General features: G+C 41.9%; 1 protein-coding gene across 1 annotated transcript; it reads right to left on the bottom strand.

Moving 5' to 3' along the window:
* Positions 1 to 717: 717 nt before the first annotated feature.
* On the bottom strand, positions 718 to 15,893 carry LOC102752069 (guanylate-binding protein 1). The gene is made up of 11 exons (XM_006759347.2): positions 15,783 to 15,893; positions 10,926 to 11,134; positions 9,200 to 9,327; positions 8,163 to 8,272; positions 7,718 to 7,914; positions 6,654 to 6,896; positions 4,871 to 5,151; positions 3,850 to 4,062; positions 3,365 to 3,467; positions 2,702 to 2,895; positions 718 to 1,622 (listed from the first exon to the last, which is right to left on the bottom strand). Exons 2-11 carry the CDS (start codon positions 11,113 to 11,115, stop codon positions 1,506 to 1,508), a joined length of 1,776 nt encoding a protein of 591 aa, XP_006759410.1. The 5' UTR covers positions 11,116 to 11,134; positions 15,783 to 15,893; the 3' UTR covers positions 718 to 1,505.
* Positions 15,894 to 17,023: the final 1,130 nt, after the last annotated feature.

Here is a 17,023-nt window from a genome sequence, read left to right as displayed (position 1 = left end):
CTGTCTGTTAAAGAACTCATGGTGAGTGGGAAGGGTAGAGTGTGTCTGTATGTGTGTGTGTATGTGTGTGTGTGCATGTGTGTGTGTGTGTGTGTGTGTGTGTGTGTGTGTGTGTGTGTAGTAGGCATATTATGTGGCACTGAGTTCTGAGCCATATTTTTTCCTCTTTCTTTTTGGATAAAAGCCTAACACACAATGGATATACATATTTAATTTATCTTTATTGTTGACTAGAGGCCAGATGCAAGAAAATCCGTGCACTTGGGGGGGTCCCTCAGCCCAGCCTGCATCCTCTTGCAGACTAGGAGCCCTCGGGGGATATCCAACTGATGGCTTAGGCCTGCTCCCCCATGGAACAGGCCTTAGCCATAGTCTGGCCTCCCTTACGGGCCAATCGGGGCATGGTGCTGGGAGTGGCCTTCCTCACCCACCCATTGCCCCTCCGCCACCGCCACTCCCCACCCCTCTCCCCACAATTGCTGTCCCCTCCCTCTGCCCACTGGCACTTGCCTTGGCTGGCCTGGTGCTGCCTGCTCGCCAGCCCTGCCCCACACCAACTGGTCATTCTGGTCGATTTGCATATTAGGCTTTTATTATATAGACTAGTATTACAGCTATCCCCCCTTTTTCCCATTGACTCCCTCCATACCACCTCTGCCCCCCACAATTGACATATCTTTAGTGCTCAGGGAAATGTAACAAATACTAGGCATATGCTTTTGTCAGGGATAGCTCTAATAATAAGGGTCTTGAACCTTCTTCTCTACAATGAGTAAAAGGAACATCACAAAAACAACAGGGGGGTTGGAATCTAAGGAAATTCATACATCATGATTGATCCCATAATCTCTTGGTCTTAGAATGTTTTTCAGCATAGAAGATTGTGTGCATGTTTAGTTATATTTCTACAGAAGTATTACTTTTAAAAAAAAAAAAAAGCTATTGTAAGTGGTATTGTTTTGTAATTTTTGGTTTGCAATAGTCCATTGCTTTTATATGAAAATACAGTTGAAGGTGGATTTTTCTGAATTGACCTTGAATCTTACAGCCTTGTTAAACTCACATATTTGTCCCAAGAGTTTTTGTTGTTGCTGTTTTTTGTTTTTGTTGCAGATTCCCTGGGATTTTTCTATGTGGATAATCAAAGTGTGTGAGAATAAAGGCAACTTTCTTTCTTCCTTTCTTTCTTTCTTTCTTTCTTTCTTTCTTTCTTTCTTTCTTTCTTTCTTTTTTTCTTTCTTTCTTCCTTTCTTTTGCCATATTGTAGGAAGCCTTTCATTATACTGTTTAACAGGAGTGGGGAGACTTCACATCTTGCTTTATTCCTGTGTTAGGGGCAAAGCTTTCCATTTTTTATCATTAAGTATGTTAGGTGAAGGGTTTTTCGTAGATTTCTTTTAAAAGCTTAAAGAAGCTCTCTTTATCTCAAGTTGTGGTATTTTTCCAGATTCTGCTTGAGTTGTGCCTTGGGTAGCGTGACCAGGGAAGCTCTTTGCCTTAGGTCTTTAGATTAATGTACAACGCTCCTTGAGTCCTGCCATCTCCTCCTTGAGATTCTCAATTTCTCTCTGAATTTTTCTGCTCTCAATTTGGTGTCCTTCCTTTTCTAACTTTTCCTTTTCCTAAAAAGGGATAAATAAGAGTAAATAAAGTACAGCAGTAAGCAAATCTCAACTTCTAGCTAGTATCCACATTCTTAGTATTTAATTTATTCTTGAAATTTTCTCTACCATAAATATTCATTATACTTTCTCTTGGACATCCTAGCTGCATGATTGCTTTTCTTGAGCTTCCTTTAGCTGAGAGAGATTTTGGCTTATACCTTCTTATATAGTGATAAAATAAGTCCCATTACTTCTGCACAGCATATGTGGCCAATCTTAGTCATATGTTTGTTTTCAAATCTTATCGACTCATTTACACACAACATACACACACACACACACACACACACACACACCTATACTCAGACTTTTATATACATACACATGACAGAAATAAAAAAATTTCAAAATCTAAGGAAGTGTCTGGATCTTAGATCAGGGAATTTGATTTAAGCCTCCACAGCTTGGTGGCAAGAATATCAGGATATAATTTAGGACATCAAGGCTCCTAACTATCCATACTGGATTTCTGCATGTAACTCACTACAAAAACTAGGAGTAGGGCATAGCAGTCAGGAGTGGAGGACACAGGTGTGAGAGGCAAGGAGCCTTTCTGCTCATAAAGCTTCTCTTAGAACCAAAGTCATACCAGGTGTGACAGAAAAACAGTGATTGTAGATTCCTCTAAGTTTGAAGGCGGTTCAGATATCTTACCGATCTGTGTGACCCTATAAAAGCTCATCTGCTATGAACCTCTGTTTCTTCTCCTAAGATATAGGTACACAGCAATTCTTGCTTCATATCATATTAAGCAAGAGATACAGATAAGCCATATTTGCAATGCCTGAAAGATAATAGCTACCATCGATTGAAGAATGTACTGATGAAGGACTGGATGTGAGATAAAGGAATATAATTTTTTTTTTAAATAACCCAACATAGGCTGGCTCCAATCAGGCAAACAGACAGGGATTGAAAGCTACAAGGGGGCAAGCAAGGTCCTTCCAGGTTTCGTGTTCTAACAGACACACAAAGAGGTCAGGGAGAGTGGACAGTAATCAGTAAAAGAGAAACCTCAAGGTGATGCCATTTAATACCTGAAGTTTAAGAGCCAGAACCCTCTCATGCTCTGCCATTAATTGGGCCCTCTCTTGCTCCATCTTCTCAGTCAATTGTTTCAGGTGTTCCTGATAACTCTTTTCTTTCTCCTCCATCATCTGCTGATTCTTCTTTTGCATTTCCTCCAGCATTTTTGCTGCAGCCTCTGCAGATTCAGCTTTCACACGTTGCACTGCCAGGAGGAAAGGAAGAAGACAAATTCATGTGGTTGACCACCTTTTTTCTTCTTCTTTGTGAAATTACCTGTCATTGTTGCTGATGACTGCCAATGCCCCAGTGAGACTAACTTTGGATAGTAATAGGCATCTTTGCTCATCTGGTTCTTGTTTAAGGACCCCAGGTTCACCAAGGCAAATTATTTAAACTTTTTTAAAAAATATATTTTATTGATTTTTTGCAGAGAGGAAGAGAGAGAGATAGCGAGTTAGAAACATCGATGAGAGAGAAACATCGATCAGCTGCCTCCTGCACATCTCCTACTGGGGATGTGCCCACAACCCAGGTACATGCCCTTGACTGGAATCGAACCTGGGACCTTTCAGTCCGCAGGCCAATGCTCTATCCACTGAGCCAAACCGGTTTCGGATATTTAAACTTTTAAAAGCTGTTGAGGCTACCTAGTCTCTTGACTTACTCCTCACCTTCAATCTCCTTGTCCTTTTCTGTGAGAGTCTGGTCTGTCTGTAGAATTGCATCAATCACAGACTCCTTTGACCTCAGGTATGTCTGAAGAACTTCTTCACTCTAGGATCCAGAGAAAATGGCATTAGTAATAGGAAATCACAGGAAGCGCATATTCCTATTTGCCTCCCATCTTTTCCTGTAGGAATTGTTTGCTTTGCCCTGGTCCTTATGCTGGTCAAGGGGCCCCTGTCGCAGGGTGAACACATGCTCCTGGTTGGCCAATCCTGGAACCCTATGAAGCAGAATCCTTTGTAAGAGATTGATATAAATATAGATTGAGAGTCTCTGTTCTCTGATGAGGGCTCTACTTTTGGAGCTGTGGGGTGAGGAATGAAGCCATCATGGAGAGAGCAGATCCAAGGAAAGGAGGTGGAGGGAGACCAGGAGGAAGGGAAGTGTGGGGTTGAGGGGAGCAACAGAGCGACAGATAAATTCTGGTTACCTGTATTCCCTTCCTGGGTTCCTGAAGATACTTTATCTTCAGCGCATTCATAGTCTGCATTAAGAGATGATATCCTCCTGGTTTAGAATAAACCCCCTCCTTTATATGTCCTTCTAAAGAATGGAAGATATCCTTAAGTAAAGCTGAGCAGCGATCCGATGATGCTTTCATATTCTCTTTACAAAAGTCATTTCGCCTTTTTTCTAGCTGGGCCTTTAATGTGAAAATAGGAAGTAGAAAGAGTACAGAGAAAATGTTAGCTTGAGTTCAGGATTTTTGGAAAGGCTTCACAAAAACCAGTCTGTGACCCTGTAAAAACTTACAGGCACCTCAGCAGGACCACATCCTTCCTCCTGATCTTATCTTTCTATTGAAGACCCTTTTGCTTGGAGGTGAAGTTCATGGCAGAGATTGCTGGCTTTATGTTAGCATTGATGCTACACATCTGCCGGGCATAGAGGGCCACGGCCTTTTGCACTGTGGCTGAGTTCTCTATATGGGCCGAGGCCATGACTGCATTCCCCATGCAGGGCAGATCCCCACTGCTGATGGCATTGACATCGGTCAGGACTAGGTTCTCTAGTCCTACAAATACACCTTTAGAAAGAAACTTCTGCTTTTCACATTGGACCAGCGATTGCATATGGAAGAAATGTGGCTCAATTGTAAACCTGCTCAAGATAACTAAGACTACATCTTTCTTTGCTTTTGGCTATAATATGAAATTGGCCTGATAACAGCAAGCATGTAACTTGATAAAGAGCTTTGACTGTTACCTGCATTCATTTAATTAAATTATGAGAAATAGTATTAGTTTATGCGTGAAAGGAAAAACAAATTCAAACTTTAAGTCAATCATAATAAAATTGGTTCTTCTTACAATAATAATGACAAATAGTGGCTTTTGTCATTTTGAAATCTAGTAAGAATTCCTTCTCTCATGATAAATACCCATTTTATTTTCTGGTAGTACTTTGCTTTCTGAGACCCTAATCCATATAAACATAAGAAAAAAAATTACCGCTAATTCATTTTGAAATAAATGGTCTACATCCTTGAAGGAATTCTTCATGAAGACTTCAATGGCCTCTTTCTCACTGGCCATGTGCAGGTCCAGGAGCTCTTGGAGGGTTTCTGTGGGCAGTTCAACCTTCTCAGCCATCTGCTGGTCATAGTGGGCCATGGCCTTTTTCACTGCAGCCGAGTTCTCTATTTGGGCCAAAGCCAGGATGGCGTTCTCCATGCAGGGCAGGTCCCCACTGCTGATGGTATTGATATAGGTCACTACCAGAGTCTCCAGCCCTACAAATAGAGAACAAAAGATAATGTTTGTTGTAAGTGAGGTGAGGAAAAACTCCATCCTCTATAAATCTGATGATATCTCTCAACACTCTTTTGGCTCACAGCATCTGTGTCCTTAGCATCACCTGCAAGTTTGCTAGAAATGCAGACTCTCAACCTCTGCTCAAGATCGGCTGAATTAAATCCTCCTCTGGCGAGATCCTTGAGTTATATTGATACATATCAAAGGGTGAAATCCTCTGTTGTAGGCACCATAGTCCTGTGTTTATTGAGTGCATGTGTTTACCCCTAAGCACCATTAATATAGGAAATGTACCTCTAATTTATGTCTCTATCATCAGTTCTGGTTCATGGTAAGCATTTAAAAAATCAATATTTGTGAAACAATTAAAAAGAAGTCCTCTGCCCTGGCCAGGTGTCTCTGTTGGTTGGAGCACTGTCCCATGCACCAAAAAGTGTGGGTTTTATTCCTGGTCAGGGCACACATGTAGGTTGCGGGTTCAATCCCCAGTTGGGGTGCATGCAGGAGGCAACTGATTAATGTTTCTCTCTCACATCAATGTTTCTCTCTCCCTCTCAAAGTCATGGAAAAACATCCTTGGGTGAGGATTAAAAATTAAAAATAAATTTTAAAAGGAGTCCTCCATTTTATTTATTCCAGCCGAACACTGTCCAAGAGAATTTTCTGTGATGATGGTCATGTGCTATAAGTGCTATCCAATATTGGAACCACTAGCCATGTAATCAGAATTGTTAATTTTCTTTAATTCTAATTAATCTACATGTAATTTTAGTTAAATGTAGGTACTACATTTGTCTAGTTCTAGTAGCTATTATATGGGACTAGAAGCCTAGTGAATGAAATTTGTGCACAGGGGGTGGTTGGAGGGGTGTCCCTTAGCTCAGCCTGCACCCTCTCCAACCTTGTGGGATCGGACTAAACCGGCAGTTGGATATCCTTCTTACAATCCAGTACTGCTGGCTCCTAACTGCTTGCCTGCCTGCCTGCCAGCCTGATTGCCCCCTAACCACTCCCGTGCTGGCCTGATTGATGCTTAACTGCTCCCTTGCTAGCCTGATTGCCCGTTCCAGCCCTGCTCTGCAGTCCTGGTAATGCCCAACTGCCCTCCCCTGCTGGCTATCATGTGGCAGCCATCTTTAGCACATATCTTGTGGTAGACATCTTGTGGTGGCCATATTGTGATGACATGTTGGCGGCCATCTTTTGATGATGTCGCTCAAGAGCATGATGTACCTAGTCTTTTATTAGTACAGGTCCAGCTTATTAGGGCAATTTTAACCAATAGAGCTTTTATATTTGTCTTTTTCTATCTTTTCTCTTCCACAAAATCTGATTAATAAAATCTGTTAGAAATGTTGTGTCATCTGGAATATAACACAGTAATAGTAGATTTGCACTTTTCAGAGATGAAACTAGGTGGATGCTATTCCACCTTTCTTTAGTCTTGACAGTGAGAATAATGACCAGGAAGTGGACTCACTGGGTCCATTGACCTGGATGCCTCCTGAAAGAGTTTTGACTTTGGAATTGCTAAAGATGTAGGAACAGAAGTCAGCAGCTTCTTCCATAAATTCGGGTTCCAGCTCATCATCTTGCATTGTTTCAAGTTGGTCTAGCTTCTTCCAATGAGTGGGCGGAGAAAAGGTAAAGCATTTCTTCTTTGGGAAGAAATTTCGGATACAATGCCGGGGCTGGTTAAAATTTTTATCTTTATGACTGGTACCTGGAGAAAGATAATAAAAAATGGCTTTGCTTAATATATGGGCTTGGAAACTTTTTATGTAAATGGTTAAATGGTATATATATTAGGCTTTGCAGGTCAGGTGGTTTCTTTTCCAGGTATTCAATTCTGCTATTATAGCATGAAAGCATCCATGGACAATCTACATATTATTCATCCAGTAAAACCTATTTGTAGGATAGCTGGCAGGCTGTATTGGCCATCATTTGCCTGTGGGCCATAGTTTGTAAACCCCTGGCTAGTGCATTGTTAATCTTTAACCTATTTTCTTTAAATAAATGCCCATTCTACTCCATATTCTTTGGCGAATTACAGCATCACAAGCCCTAACCAGGGAGATAAAAATCAACCAGATAAGAGTGCAGGGAAAGGTGAAAGAAAAAGAAACTTGTTCTTGGAAGAGGGGGGAAGATAATTCAAAATCAAATCTATGAACTTATATATTAAACAAGCATTAATTCTTAGAACTAGGCAGCTGAGAAGAAGTAGAAAAGTATACATGTAAAAACACTAAATCTTTACTAATAAAAGAGTAATATGCTAATTAGACCAGGAGACCTTCTGGGAGACCAGCCAGGAAGGGCAGTAGAGAGCCATGAGGCCAGCAGGGGAAGGCAGTTGGGAGCCATGAGGTCAGCAGGGGAGGATAGTTGTGGGTCATGAGGCTGGCAGAGAAGGGCAGTTGGAGGCGAGTAGGCTGGCAGAGGGGTGTAGCAGGGTCCACGTTGGCCAGTGTGGGGGTGCATTTGGGGGCAAACAGGGAGCATGTAGAGTGGTTAGGTGCAATCAGTAGTCCCCTTTACCTTGCTTGAGTTTGAGTGAATTTTCCAGGTACTCATCTGGTGAAATGCGTTGCCCATCTAATTCCAATTTTAGGGAAAAATCCCTCAGTGTCCACACAAAATCTGGAAAGAATCTCACAAAGTCAGCTGAATCCTCAACCTCATTTGCATCAGGTGAAGATTTTGCCCTGATTTTATCTGTCAGCTCTGTCACATAGCTGAGTAGCAAACTAAGGAAAAATGGTGTAAAAGTACAGTGCCCCTCATCCCATATTAGTCCCACATATTCCAAACCTTGGTTTTGGCATTGTTTCTAACCCAAGAGTTAATTCTTCCTACTCTTGAATTATTTTTCATACTTCATCTTTTTGTGCTTGATTCGCCAGGATTCACATTCAGGGAGCTGGTATTTAGGTACTAATCTCCCCTCTGATTTTGATGCTGTTCTGGACCACAAAAAGGATACTGCAGTTGATCCATGGCCTGCTGGTTTATGGTCCCCATGCTATTGTACACAAAGGTGCTGCTCAGCAGTATTGCCAGGGCAAAGATCCAGGAGTCATTTTGGTTGTCACCCTGGAAATCAGAACACATTTGGGCCAGGATTATGTTTTATTCTCATGGCACTTTCCAGATCAGCAGTAGTAAACGGATGCTCATTTAGTGGAGTAGCTTTTTTTTTTTTTATATTAATGTCTTATAAGAGGAAAACAAATCCAAATGAAAATGAATGTTAGTAAAACTTATACTTTGACTAATCTTCTGATTAGTATTTTCAGTTATACCTATTCTCACTAGGTCCTCTTATGTTGATTGACAGATAATTGCATAAAAAACAGTCCAGATTGGTGGGCACTCTAAAGCCTTCAATGTAATTTAATTTTCTCTATGTTTTCACAGCAAAATTGACTTATGTAACAGTAATAATATTTATAGCTATTTTATCTAGTCATTTTTATTCACCTAACACTTTCTGTTCTTATTAAATAGGTAAAACAACACTATGAGGCAAATATTGACCTTTTGCATCGGTTTTACAGTTCTGAAAGCTGAGGTTAAAAGAAGTGAAATAATTTTCTAAGGACACTCTGTTAATAACAGGGTTTAAATTTAAACTTCAGTTTATGATTTCTGAACATTAATCCTTAACTAAAGTTCTCTGCAGTATAGGACTCATGATTGATTTTGTTTGTGGTACCTTTATGCATCAGTGTTAACTGGCTTAGTTATAGACTCTTGTTAATAATTAGAATATTATCTAATGAGCACTATGCTCTTCTAGGATTCTTCCTTATATTTTCATCATTCCTGATTGCAAAACTTGGTCTCTTAGCACATAATCAGAAATAAAAAAACACTTAAGGTTTACTGTCAGCTCTTATTTGAATAAAAATTAAAATATTAATAATAAAATTTTAAAAAAAGAAAAGAAAAAGTATTGAATAGTGTAGACAATACCCAGAAATGAAGGGATTGTCTCCAAATTGAATATTTAATGCTTACCTTCTCTACATCTCCTAGCCCTTCAGTGTCAAGCAGAACTAAGGTGTACTTTGGTTTCTTAGGGTGAGGCACACACCACATCCAGATGCCTTTGGTGTGAGACCGAACAGTGGAACCAAGAGAGAAGCCTTCAGGGGGAGAGGAGAGAGAGGAAGTGCAGTTTTCAAAGCAGATGTGTCTTAAAATGGAGATAAACATGAACATAATCAAGGTTACGGGAGACCACAGCCAGTAACATGGCTGGCATGGCTCAGAGGTTGAGTGTCGACCTAAGAACCAGGAGATCATGGTTCGACTACGGGGCAGGGCACATGCCCTAGTTATAGGCTCCACCCCCAGTGTGGGATGTGCAGGAGGCAGCCAATCAATGATTCTCTCTTATCACTGATGTTTCCAACTCTCTCTTCCTCTGCCTTCCACTCTGAAATCAATAAAAATACATTTTAAAAAAACCAACTACAATCAGTAGTGATTTTACAGAGAAACAGGGAAATTCCAATATCCAATACATAAAAACATCCAACACCTTTTACTATAAAAACATTAACAAAGTAGGACTAGAAGTAAACTAACTCAATGTAATAAAAGCCATATATGAAAATCCTTCAGCCAGCATCACACTCAATTGTGCAAGATAGAAAGCTTTCCTTCTACAAAATTACCCAAATGAGTTCAAAGACCTACATGTAAGTGCTAAAACTATAAACTTCATAGAAGAAAAGATAGGGGGAAAGTTTCATAATATTGATTTTGGAATGATTTCTTGGATATCACACCAAAAGCATAAACAAGGAAAGAAAAATAGATAAGTTGGGTTCAAAATTAAAACTTTTGTGGGTCAAAGGATACTATCAACAGAGTTTCATAGGAATCCTATGGAATTGGGGAAAATATTTCTCAGTTAAGGGATTGATATCCAGAATAAATAAAGAAGTCCTGCAATGAAACACCAGAATACAAAAAACCCAATTACTAGTAAAAATTGAGCCAAGGACTTCAATAGACATTTCCTTAAAGAATATATGCAAATAACCAATAAACACTTAACAAGATAATGAACAGCATTAGCTATCCAGTAAATACAAATCAAAAGCACAATGATATACTATTTCACACACATTAGGATGATCACTATCAAAAAAAAACCAAAATAACAGCCGGGCCAGTGTGACCGGTGGTTGAGTACTGACCTGTGAACCAGAAGGTCACAGTTCAATTCCCAGTCTGGGTTGCGGAGAGCTTGATCCCCAGTGTGGGGTGTGCAGGAGGCAGACAATCAATTATTCTCTCACATTATTAATCTCTCTCTCTCTCTCTCTCTCTCTCTCTCTCTCCCTATCTGAAGTCAATAAAAACAAACAAACAACAACAAAAACCACCAGACACACAACAAAATAACAGGTATTGGTAAGTATGTGGAGAAATAAGAATCTTGGAAAATGGTAGAGTTGCTGTGGGACATGATATGGCGATTCTGTAAAAAAATAAACAGAATTCTAGGAAAAGAATATAAATTATGCTTTTAAAAGGGAAATTAAGGAAAGTGGGAAGAGGCAGTGAGTTTACTCTTTGAGACCACAGTAAAATAAGAACACAGCGGTAGATTAAAAGCTCGCTTTCAAAAATCCTCCCCATGTCTACCTTGTTCTTTCTGTAACACCATACTCAAAGCTGGGAGTGTGGGTAGACAGAAGGGATTTAGCAGAGCTTAGCTGGTGCCCCTCACCTTTTTTCTTCCCAGCCAGCTTGTTCATCAGGTAGGATTTGCCTGTGCGGTAGAGACCCACAATGGCCACCACCACAACAGGCTGTGTAATGGCAGACAGGATCTTCAAAGCTTCTGGATTAACCACTAGTTGCGTGTTAGTGTTCTCAATGAGGCACACCGGGCCTGGCATCTGGATGTCTGAGGCCATGTCCAGGGTGTCACCTTATCTGCAAGCAAGGGGATGGATGGATTAGAATTTCCAGTCTAAGTAGATGAAGAACTTTCACCAGGTTATTTTGATCCAGAAGGTAGAGTCATAAAATTCCCCAACGTGGCCAAAAGTTCTGTGTCAACAGTGAGATTGATGAGGGGAAGATTTGTATTCTTTTAGCAAGTTATAGAAGTGCAATTGAAGGAGTCCATTAAAAAACTATCGGTATGACAAGGACATCAACATTTAACCACTTTCATGAACGAAATTTTTAATTACCATAGAAAACTTCTTTTTAGATTGTCATTAAAATTTTCAGGCTAGAACCTGACTGGTGTGACTCAGTGATTGAGCATGGGCCTATGAACCAGGAGGTCAGGGCTCAATTCCAGGTTAGGGTACATGCCTGGGTTGCAGGCTTGTCCCCAGTAGGGGATGCATAGGAGGCAGCCAATCAATGTTTCTCTGTCATTATTGATATTACTGTCTCTCCGACTCCCTCCTTCTGTCTAAAAATCAATGAAAATATATAAAAAGGTTTATTTGCTGGACATTAGTATAAAATAGAATAGGGTTTAGAGAGTAGTTTACATCCTGCCATGTGTAAGAAATTTAATATTTATTTGTTAATTAATTCTACTATGAATACCGACTTTTGTATATAAATGTTTCATCATTAGATGTATGCTCTTTGAATAATTTTCATAGTTGTATTTTTTTGTTTGTTAATCCTCACTGGAGGATATTTTCCATTGATTTTTAGGGAGAGTGGTCGTGGGGGTGTGGCGAGACAGAGAGAGAGAAACATCTATGTGAAAAAGACACTTGGATTGGTTGCCTCCTGCACTTGCCCCCACCGCAATCATTCAATCCACCCTTTAATCCAAGGGTCAACACTCTAACTGCTGTGCAAAAACTGGGTAAGAAAGAAGTTGGCCCTAAGAAATTGGATCTGGTTGATTGGAACTATTTTTTATTTTATTTTATTGTAAAAAAATTGTCATTTTAAAATTACAGTTGATAATTAATATTATATGAGTTTCAAAGCATTTTTCACAGATTTGAAATGTGTGTTTTTTTCTACTAGTTGTGCTTATTTTGCAGAAGTGAGGGTTCACAGAACTGTTTATACTGTTATTCTGGAAGCGGAACCAATATAACTTACATTTGCAAATTTTATAAAAATGTATGACTATAGGAAAAACGAGTAGGGACCTGCCCAAAGCCTTGATATGGGCTTGTGCAAGCAAGGGGCCTTATACTTCAACTTCATTAGCTTCACAAAAAATTAGCCTCCAACTAAAAGGGGGTAAGAGTGCACAACTACAAATACTGAATGTTGCCAAAAACCATGTTTGTGTATATATGTGTGTGGTGTAAGGGAACAAAAGACTATGAAATATGGATTAAAAGATCAGGAGGCAGATCAGGGGAGCCTAGGTTGTTCAGTGAAAATATATTTCCAGTCATACACTTGTAGGCGTTCTGTTTTGTTCTGTTTTTGCATTAGGTTGAGGAGAAAGAGAAGCAGCAAGAAGCCAGGAGGGGAGGAAACTGGGGAGAGAGAGGGAGAGGAAGAGCTGTAAGGAGAGAGAGAGAGAGAGAGAGAGAGAGAGGTTTGTCCGAGAAGCAGGTGATGAGTAAAGTTCATGCCAAGCCAAGGAATTCAGAAGCAGTTTCCAGAAAGCAAAAGCAAACTTGCTTGAGAGCATAGACAGGTCAGGTATATAAAATGTTGGCTTTAGCGATGCAGATTTCTTAAAGAGAAAACTTTTTAGTACAGTATTGGGGCCAAATTCTACTTGTACGGGGTAAGAAAGAAGTTGGCCCTAAGAAATTGGATCTGGTTGATTGGAACTATTTTTTATTTTATTTTATTGTAAAAAAATTGTCATTTTAAAATTACAGTTGATAATTAATATTATATGAGTTTCAATGTACTACATAGTTGTTAGACATTTGTATACCTTAAAAGGATCCCTTCTATGGGTCTACATGTCAGCATACATAATTATAACAATACCTGAGGCCCGGTGCACAAATTTGTGCATGGGTGGGGTCCCTCAGCCTGGCAGGCAATTGGGACCAATCGGAGAGTCTGGCCCAGTCCAATTGAGGCCAATTGGGGCCAGCTGGTCCAGGTAGTGGTCTGGGAGGTTGGCAGGATTGGGGTGGAGGAGCTACAGGAAGTTGGCTGGCTAGGGGATGGGTCATGGGAGGATGGCTAGATGTGGGGGGCAGGGCTGTAGGAGGTTGGCCACCCAGCCAGGGGAGGGGGAACAGGAGGTTGGTAAGCTGCAGGAGGTTGGCTGGGGGAGTACACTGACGACCAGGGGGCAGCTCCTGCATTTTGCCTCTGCCCCCTGGTGGTCACAGCACATCATAGCAACCAGTTGTTTTACTTGTTCTGCTGTAATGGTTGCTTAGGCTTTTATTATGTGGACTACTGGCCAGGTGCATGAAGTTAGTGCACATATAAAAGGGGATTAATTAGAGGAAATATTTTAATATTGCAATTTTCCCTTTATCTATAATAGAAGTGTCAGAGATGAAAAAAAATTAGGGAAATGTATATGAAAATCTTCCCTCTATCAGTGTCTGGGGCACGCCACCAGACCCAGAGCCAAGTCCCTGCCAATCAGCGGCACCTTAAAATGGTGTGAGAAAAAGACCCAGCCGGCCCCACACCCATTGGGCAAGATCCAGACCCAGTTGGCCCCACCCTTGTCAAAGCTAAGCGGGGGGTTCAGCCTCAGGTCCCCTGATTGGAGCTGGGGGTAGGATATGCATCCTCAAGTCCCCACAAAGCCCTGCTGGGTAGGAGGAGCAGCCTCAGGTCCTCCAGAACACACTCAGGTCCCCCGGCTTGGTTCTGGGGTGAGGAGGGTAGCATGAGGTCCCTTGGCCTGTTGCCAGAAAGGGAGCATCCTGAGGTCCCCCATGAAGCCCCTTGAGGGGGGCATGGCCTGAGGTCCCTGGCCCAGCACCAGGGCGGGGAGCATGACCTTAGGTCTCCAGGCTTGGTGCCGGGGCAGAGGGCACACCTTGAGGTCCCCCGTCAAGACCCACCAGGTGGGGGCCATGGCCTGATGCCCCCTGTCAAGCCCTGCCGGGCGGGGGGCACAGCCTCAGGTCCCCCTGTCAAGCCCTTCCAGGCAGGGGGCATGGCCTCAGGTCCTCCGACCTGTCACTGGGTCGGGGAGCACGGCCTGAGGTCCCCTGTCATGCTTCACCGGACGGGGGGGCGCAGCCTCAGATCCATAACCGGAATGCAGCCTCCACTGTGAGTATAGCCATCTTGTGTTACAGAAACCCTGCCTTCGCTGTGGGCACCCCCATCTTTGTGACAGCATGATGGCCAATTTGCATATTCCCTCTTTATTAGATAGGATTATTGACTATATTCCCTAGGCTTTACTTACATCCCTGTAACTGTTATAACTGCCAATTTGTATTTCTTAATCCCTTCCCCATTTTCACCAGCCCCCATCCTTCCTCACATCTGGCAACCAGAAACTGAGTTACTTTTAAGTGAGTAATCCACTTTGAAACTAAGCTCATCTATATGTCTAAAATGTATGGTTTTTTTGTGATTTCTTCATTTTTCACTCTGAGTTTCAGGTATTTCTTTCTTCTTTTATAACATTGTCAGGTGGCTGTTTATGCTGCATCTCATTTTCTATACTTCTTTCTCATGAAAATAACATATCTGTAGCCCTTTCAGTGTGTCAGCTGCAGCCAGACCAGAATTGAGCAAGTTCCATCAAGACAATGGTAATTTAACTGTGTCTACAGCCAACACAGTGTTGGCAAAGAGAAAGACAATGGAAATGCATTTCGAACTATGAGCTTAGCCCCATATCTGCTGCTGCCTAATTCCTCCAAGCACAGTAGTGACACTTAGGGATGCGCTGCCCCTTTATTAGATAGGATTATTGACTATATTCCCTAGGCTTTACTTACATCCCTGTAACTGTTATAACTGCCAATTTGTATTTCTTAATCCCTTCCCCATTTTCACCAGCCCCCATCCTTCCTCACATCTGGCAACCAGAAACTGAGTTACTTTTAAGTGAGTAATCCACTTTGAAACTAAGCTCATCTATATGTCTAAAATGTATGGTTTTTTTGTGATTTCTTCATTTTTCACTCTGAGTTTCAGGTATTTCTTTCTTCTTTTATAACATTGTCAGGTGGCTGTTTATGCTGCATCTCATTTTCTATACTTCTTTCTCATGAAAATAACATATCTGTAGCCCTTTCAGTGTGTCAGCTGCAGCCAGACCAGAATTGAGCAAGTTCCATCAAGACAATGGTAATTTAACTGTGTCTACAGCCAACACAGTGTTGGCAAAGAGAAAGACAATGGAAATGCATTTCGAACTATGAGCTTAGCCCCATATCTGCTGCTGCCTAATTCCTCCAAGCACAGTAGTGACACTTAGGGATGCGCTGCCCCCAGATATCATGGGGATTGCACCTCACCGCCTGTCCCACGCGGGCTCTGCTGCAACCTATCTTCATGCTCCTCGTTCTTTGGAAAATGAACTGACCCTTATACATACCTCCCACCTGCCCCAACCTTACCCTGGACTCCATTTCTCAGAGTAAAGTCCTTTAGAGGTGGAGAGAACGCTGCTTTGATGAGAAAATAAAGTTCTTACCTGTTTTTTCCCCTCAGTGTAAGTTGGAGTGGTTTGTCACTTCTCTGCCTTCCACTGGGTGCTTGGGCTTTTATTTCAACTCCAATGTGACGTGGCTGTCCTGACTTCCTAAAGTACTTTGTTAGAAATGAAGAATTTATAGGAATGTGAAACTGAAAGCATTGAGTAAAAAGCAGTGACTCAACAACCATGATAAGAATCTCTGCAAGATATGCAAGCGGGAGGGTACATGGATTTTACGGGATTTCATAACTAGTTCATGACAGGCCAGCAGAGGACATTTGGCTCAGGCGGACTAACTAAAAAGTCCCAAAGGAGAAAGTGGCCCCAGCCTCATATCATGGAACTACATGCTGTCACCCTATCTGGCTGAACAGGAGGGAGTCCTACCCAGGGCGAGACAGCAGGCCAAAAAATAACGAAGGCAGCTTACAGCCCACAGCCTCAAGGGCCTGCATTAATAGGGTTGAAGGACAATGGACTCCAGCTAATCAGACTAGAACACTTCTATCCCCCAGCCTCCGCCCTTGCAGTTTTGAACATAAAATTCAACCCTGAGGACAGCAGAGATTGCATGCCTACCTTCCCTGGTGGTGGCTCCATCCTCCCATTCCCTCTGATAAACTTTCCTCCTGCTTGCTTGCTGTGTCAGCCTAATTCCTTGAGTGACTCTAATCTTACAGTTCAGTTTGACAAAAGCTCCATTGCTGGTTCCTGCTGTGTGTAGTTGACAAGATGTGGCTCCCTCTTCCCTCTTTCAAGCAGGGTAAGGTATGTCTCTGGGAGAGGCAGGCCACCATATTTCTCATCCCCTCCAAGGAGGCTTGGGCTCCCCACCTGCACCCAGCCCCACTCATAGAGTGAAGGCTCTAGCTGATGCATAGGTGGGAGGAAGGATGGGGACTGAGATCACCTGGCCTGATCATCCTCCCTCTGTCTGACTTGTAGGAAGGTGTTTCCAACCTGGTAGAGGCAAGTAGAGTAGACCAGAGGCTACCACCCCTGTCCAGGGAGAGGCAATGGCTCAGAGATATTTGTCCAGGGAGAGAGGCAGTGCATCTCTGAAGTTCTCCCCCAAAGAACTGATTTTATTTGAAACAGTGTGGGGACTTGGAGAAACTATATTGCTAGCAAATTGTCTTTAGAAAAAACACAACAGGGAATTTTCAGGAAGGAAGCAGGTGACCCCATATGGTAATACAAATCCATATAGAAAAACAAAGAGAACCAGTAAGGAAATT

This window comes from Myotis davidii, unplaced genomic scaffold (assembly GCF_000327345.1).
Source record: "Myotis davidii unplaced genomic scaffold, ASM32734v1 scaffold3436, whole genome shotgun sequence".
NCBI classification, from domain to species: Eukaryota; Metazoa; Chordata; class Mammalia; order Chiroptera; family Vespertilionidae; genus Myotis; species Myotis davidii.
The sequence above is the reverse complement of the archived record's forward strand: the minus strand, read 5'-3'. Positions and strand labels throughout refer to the sequence as shown.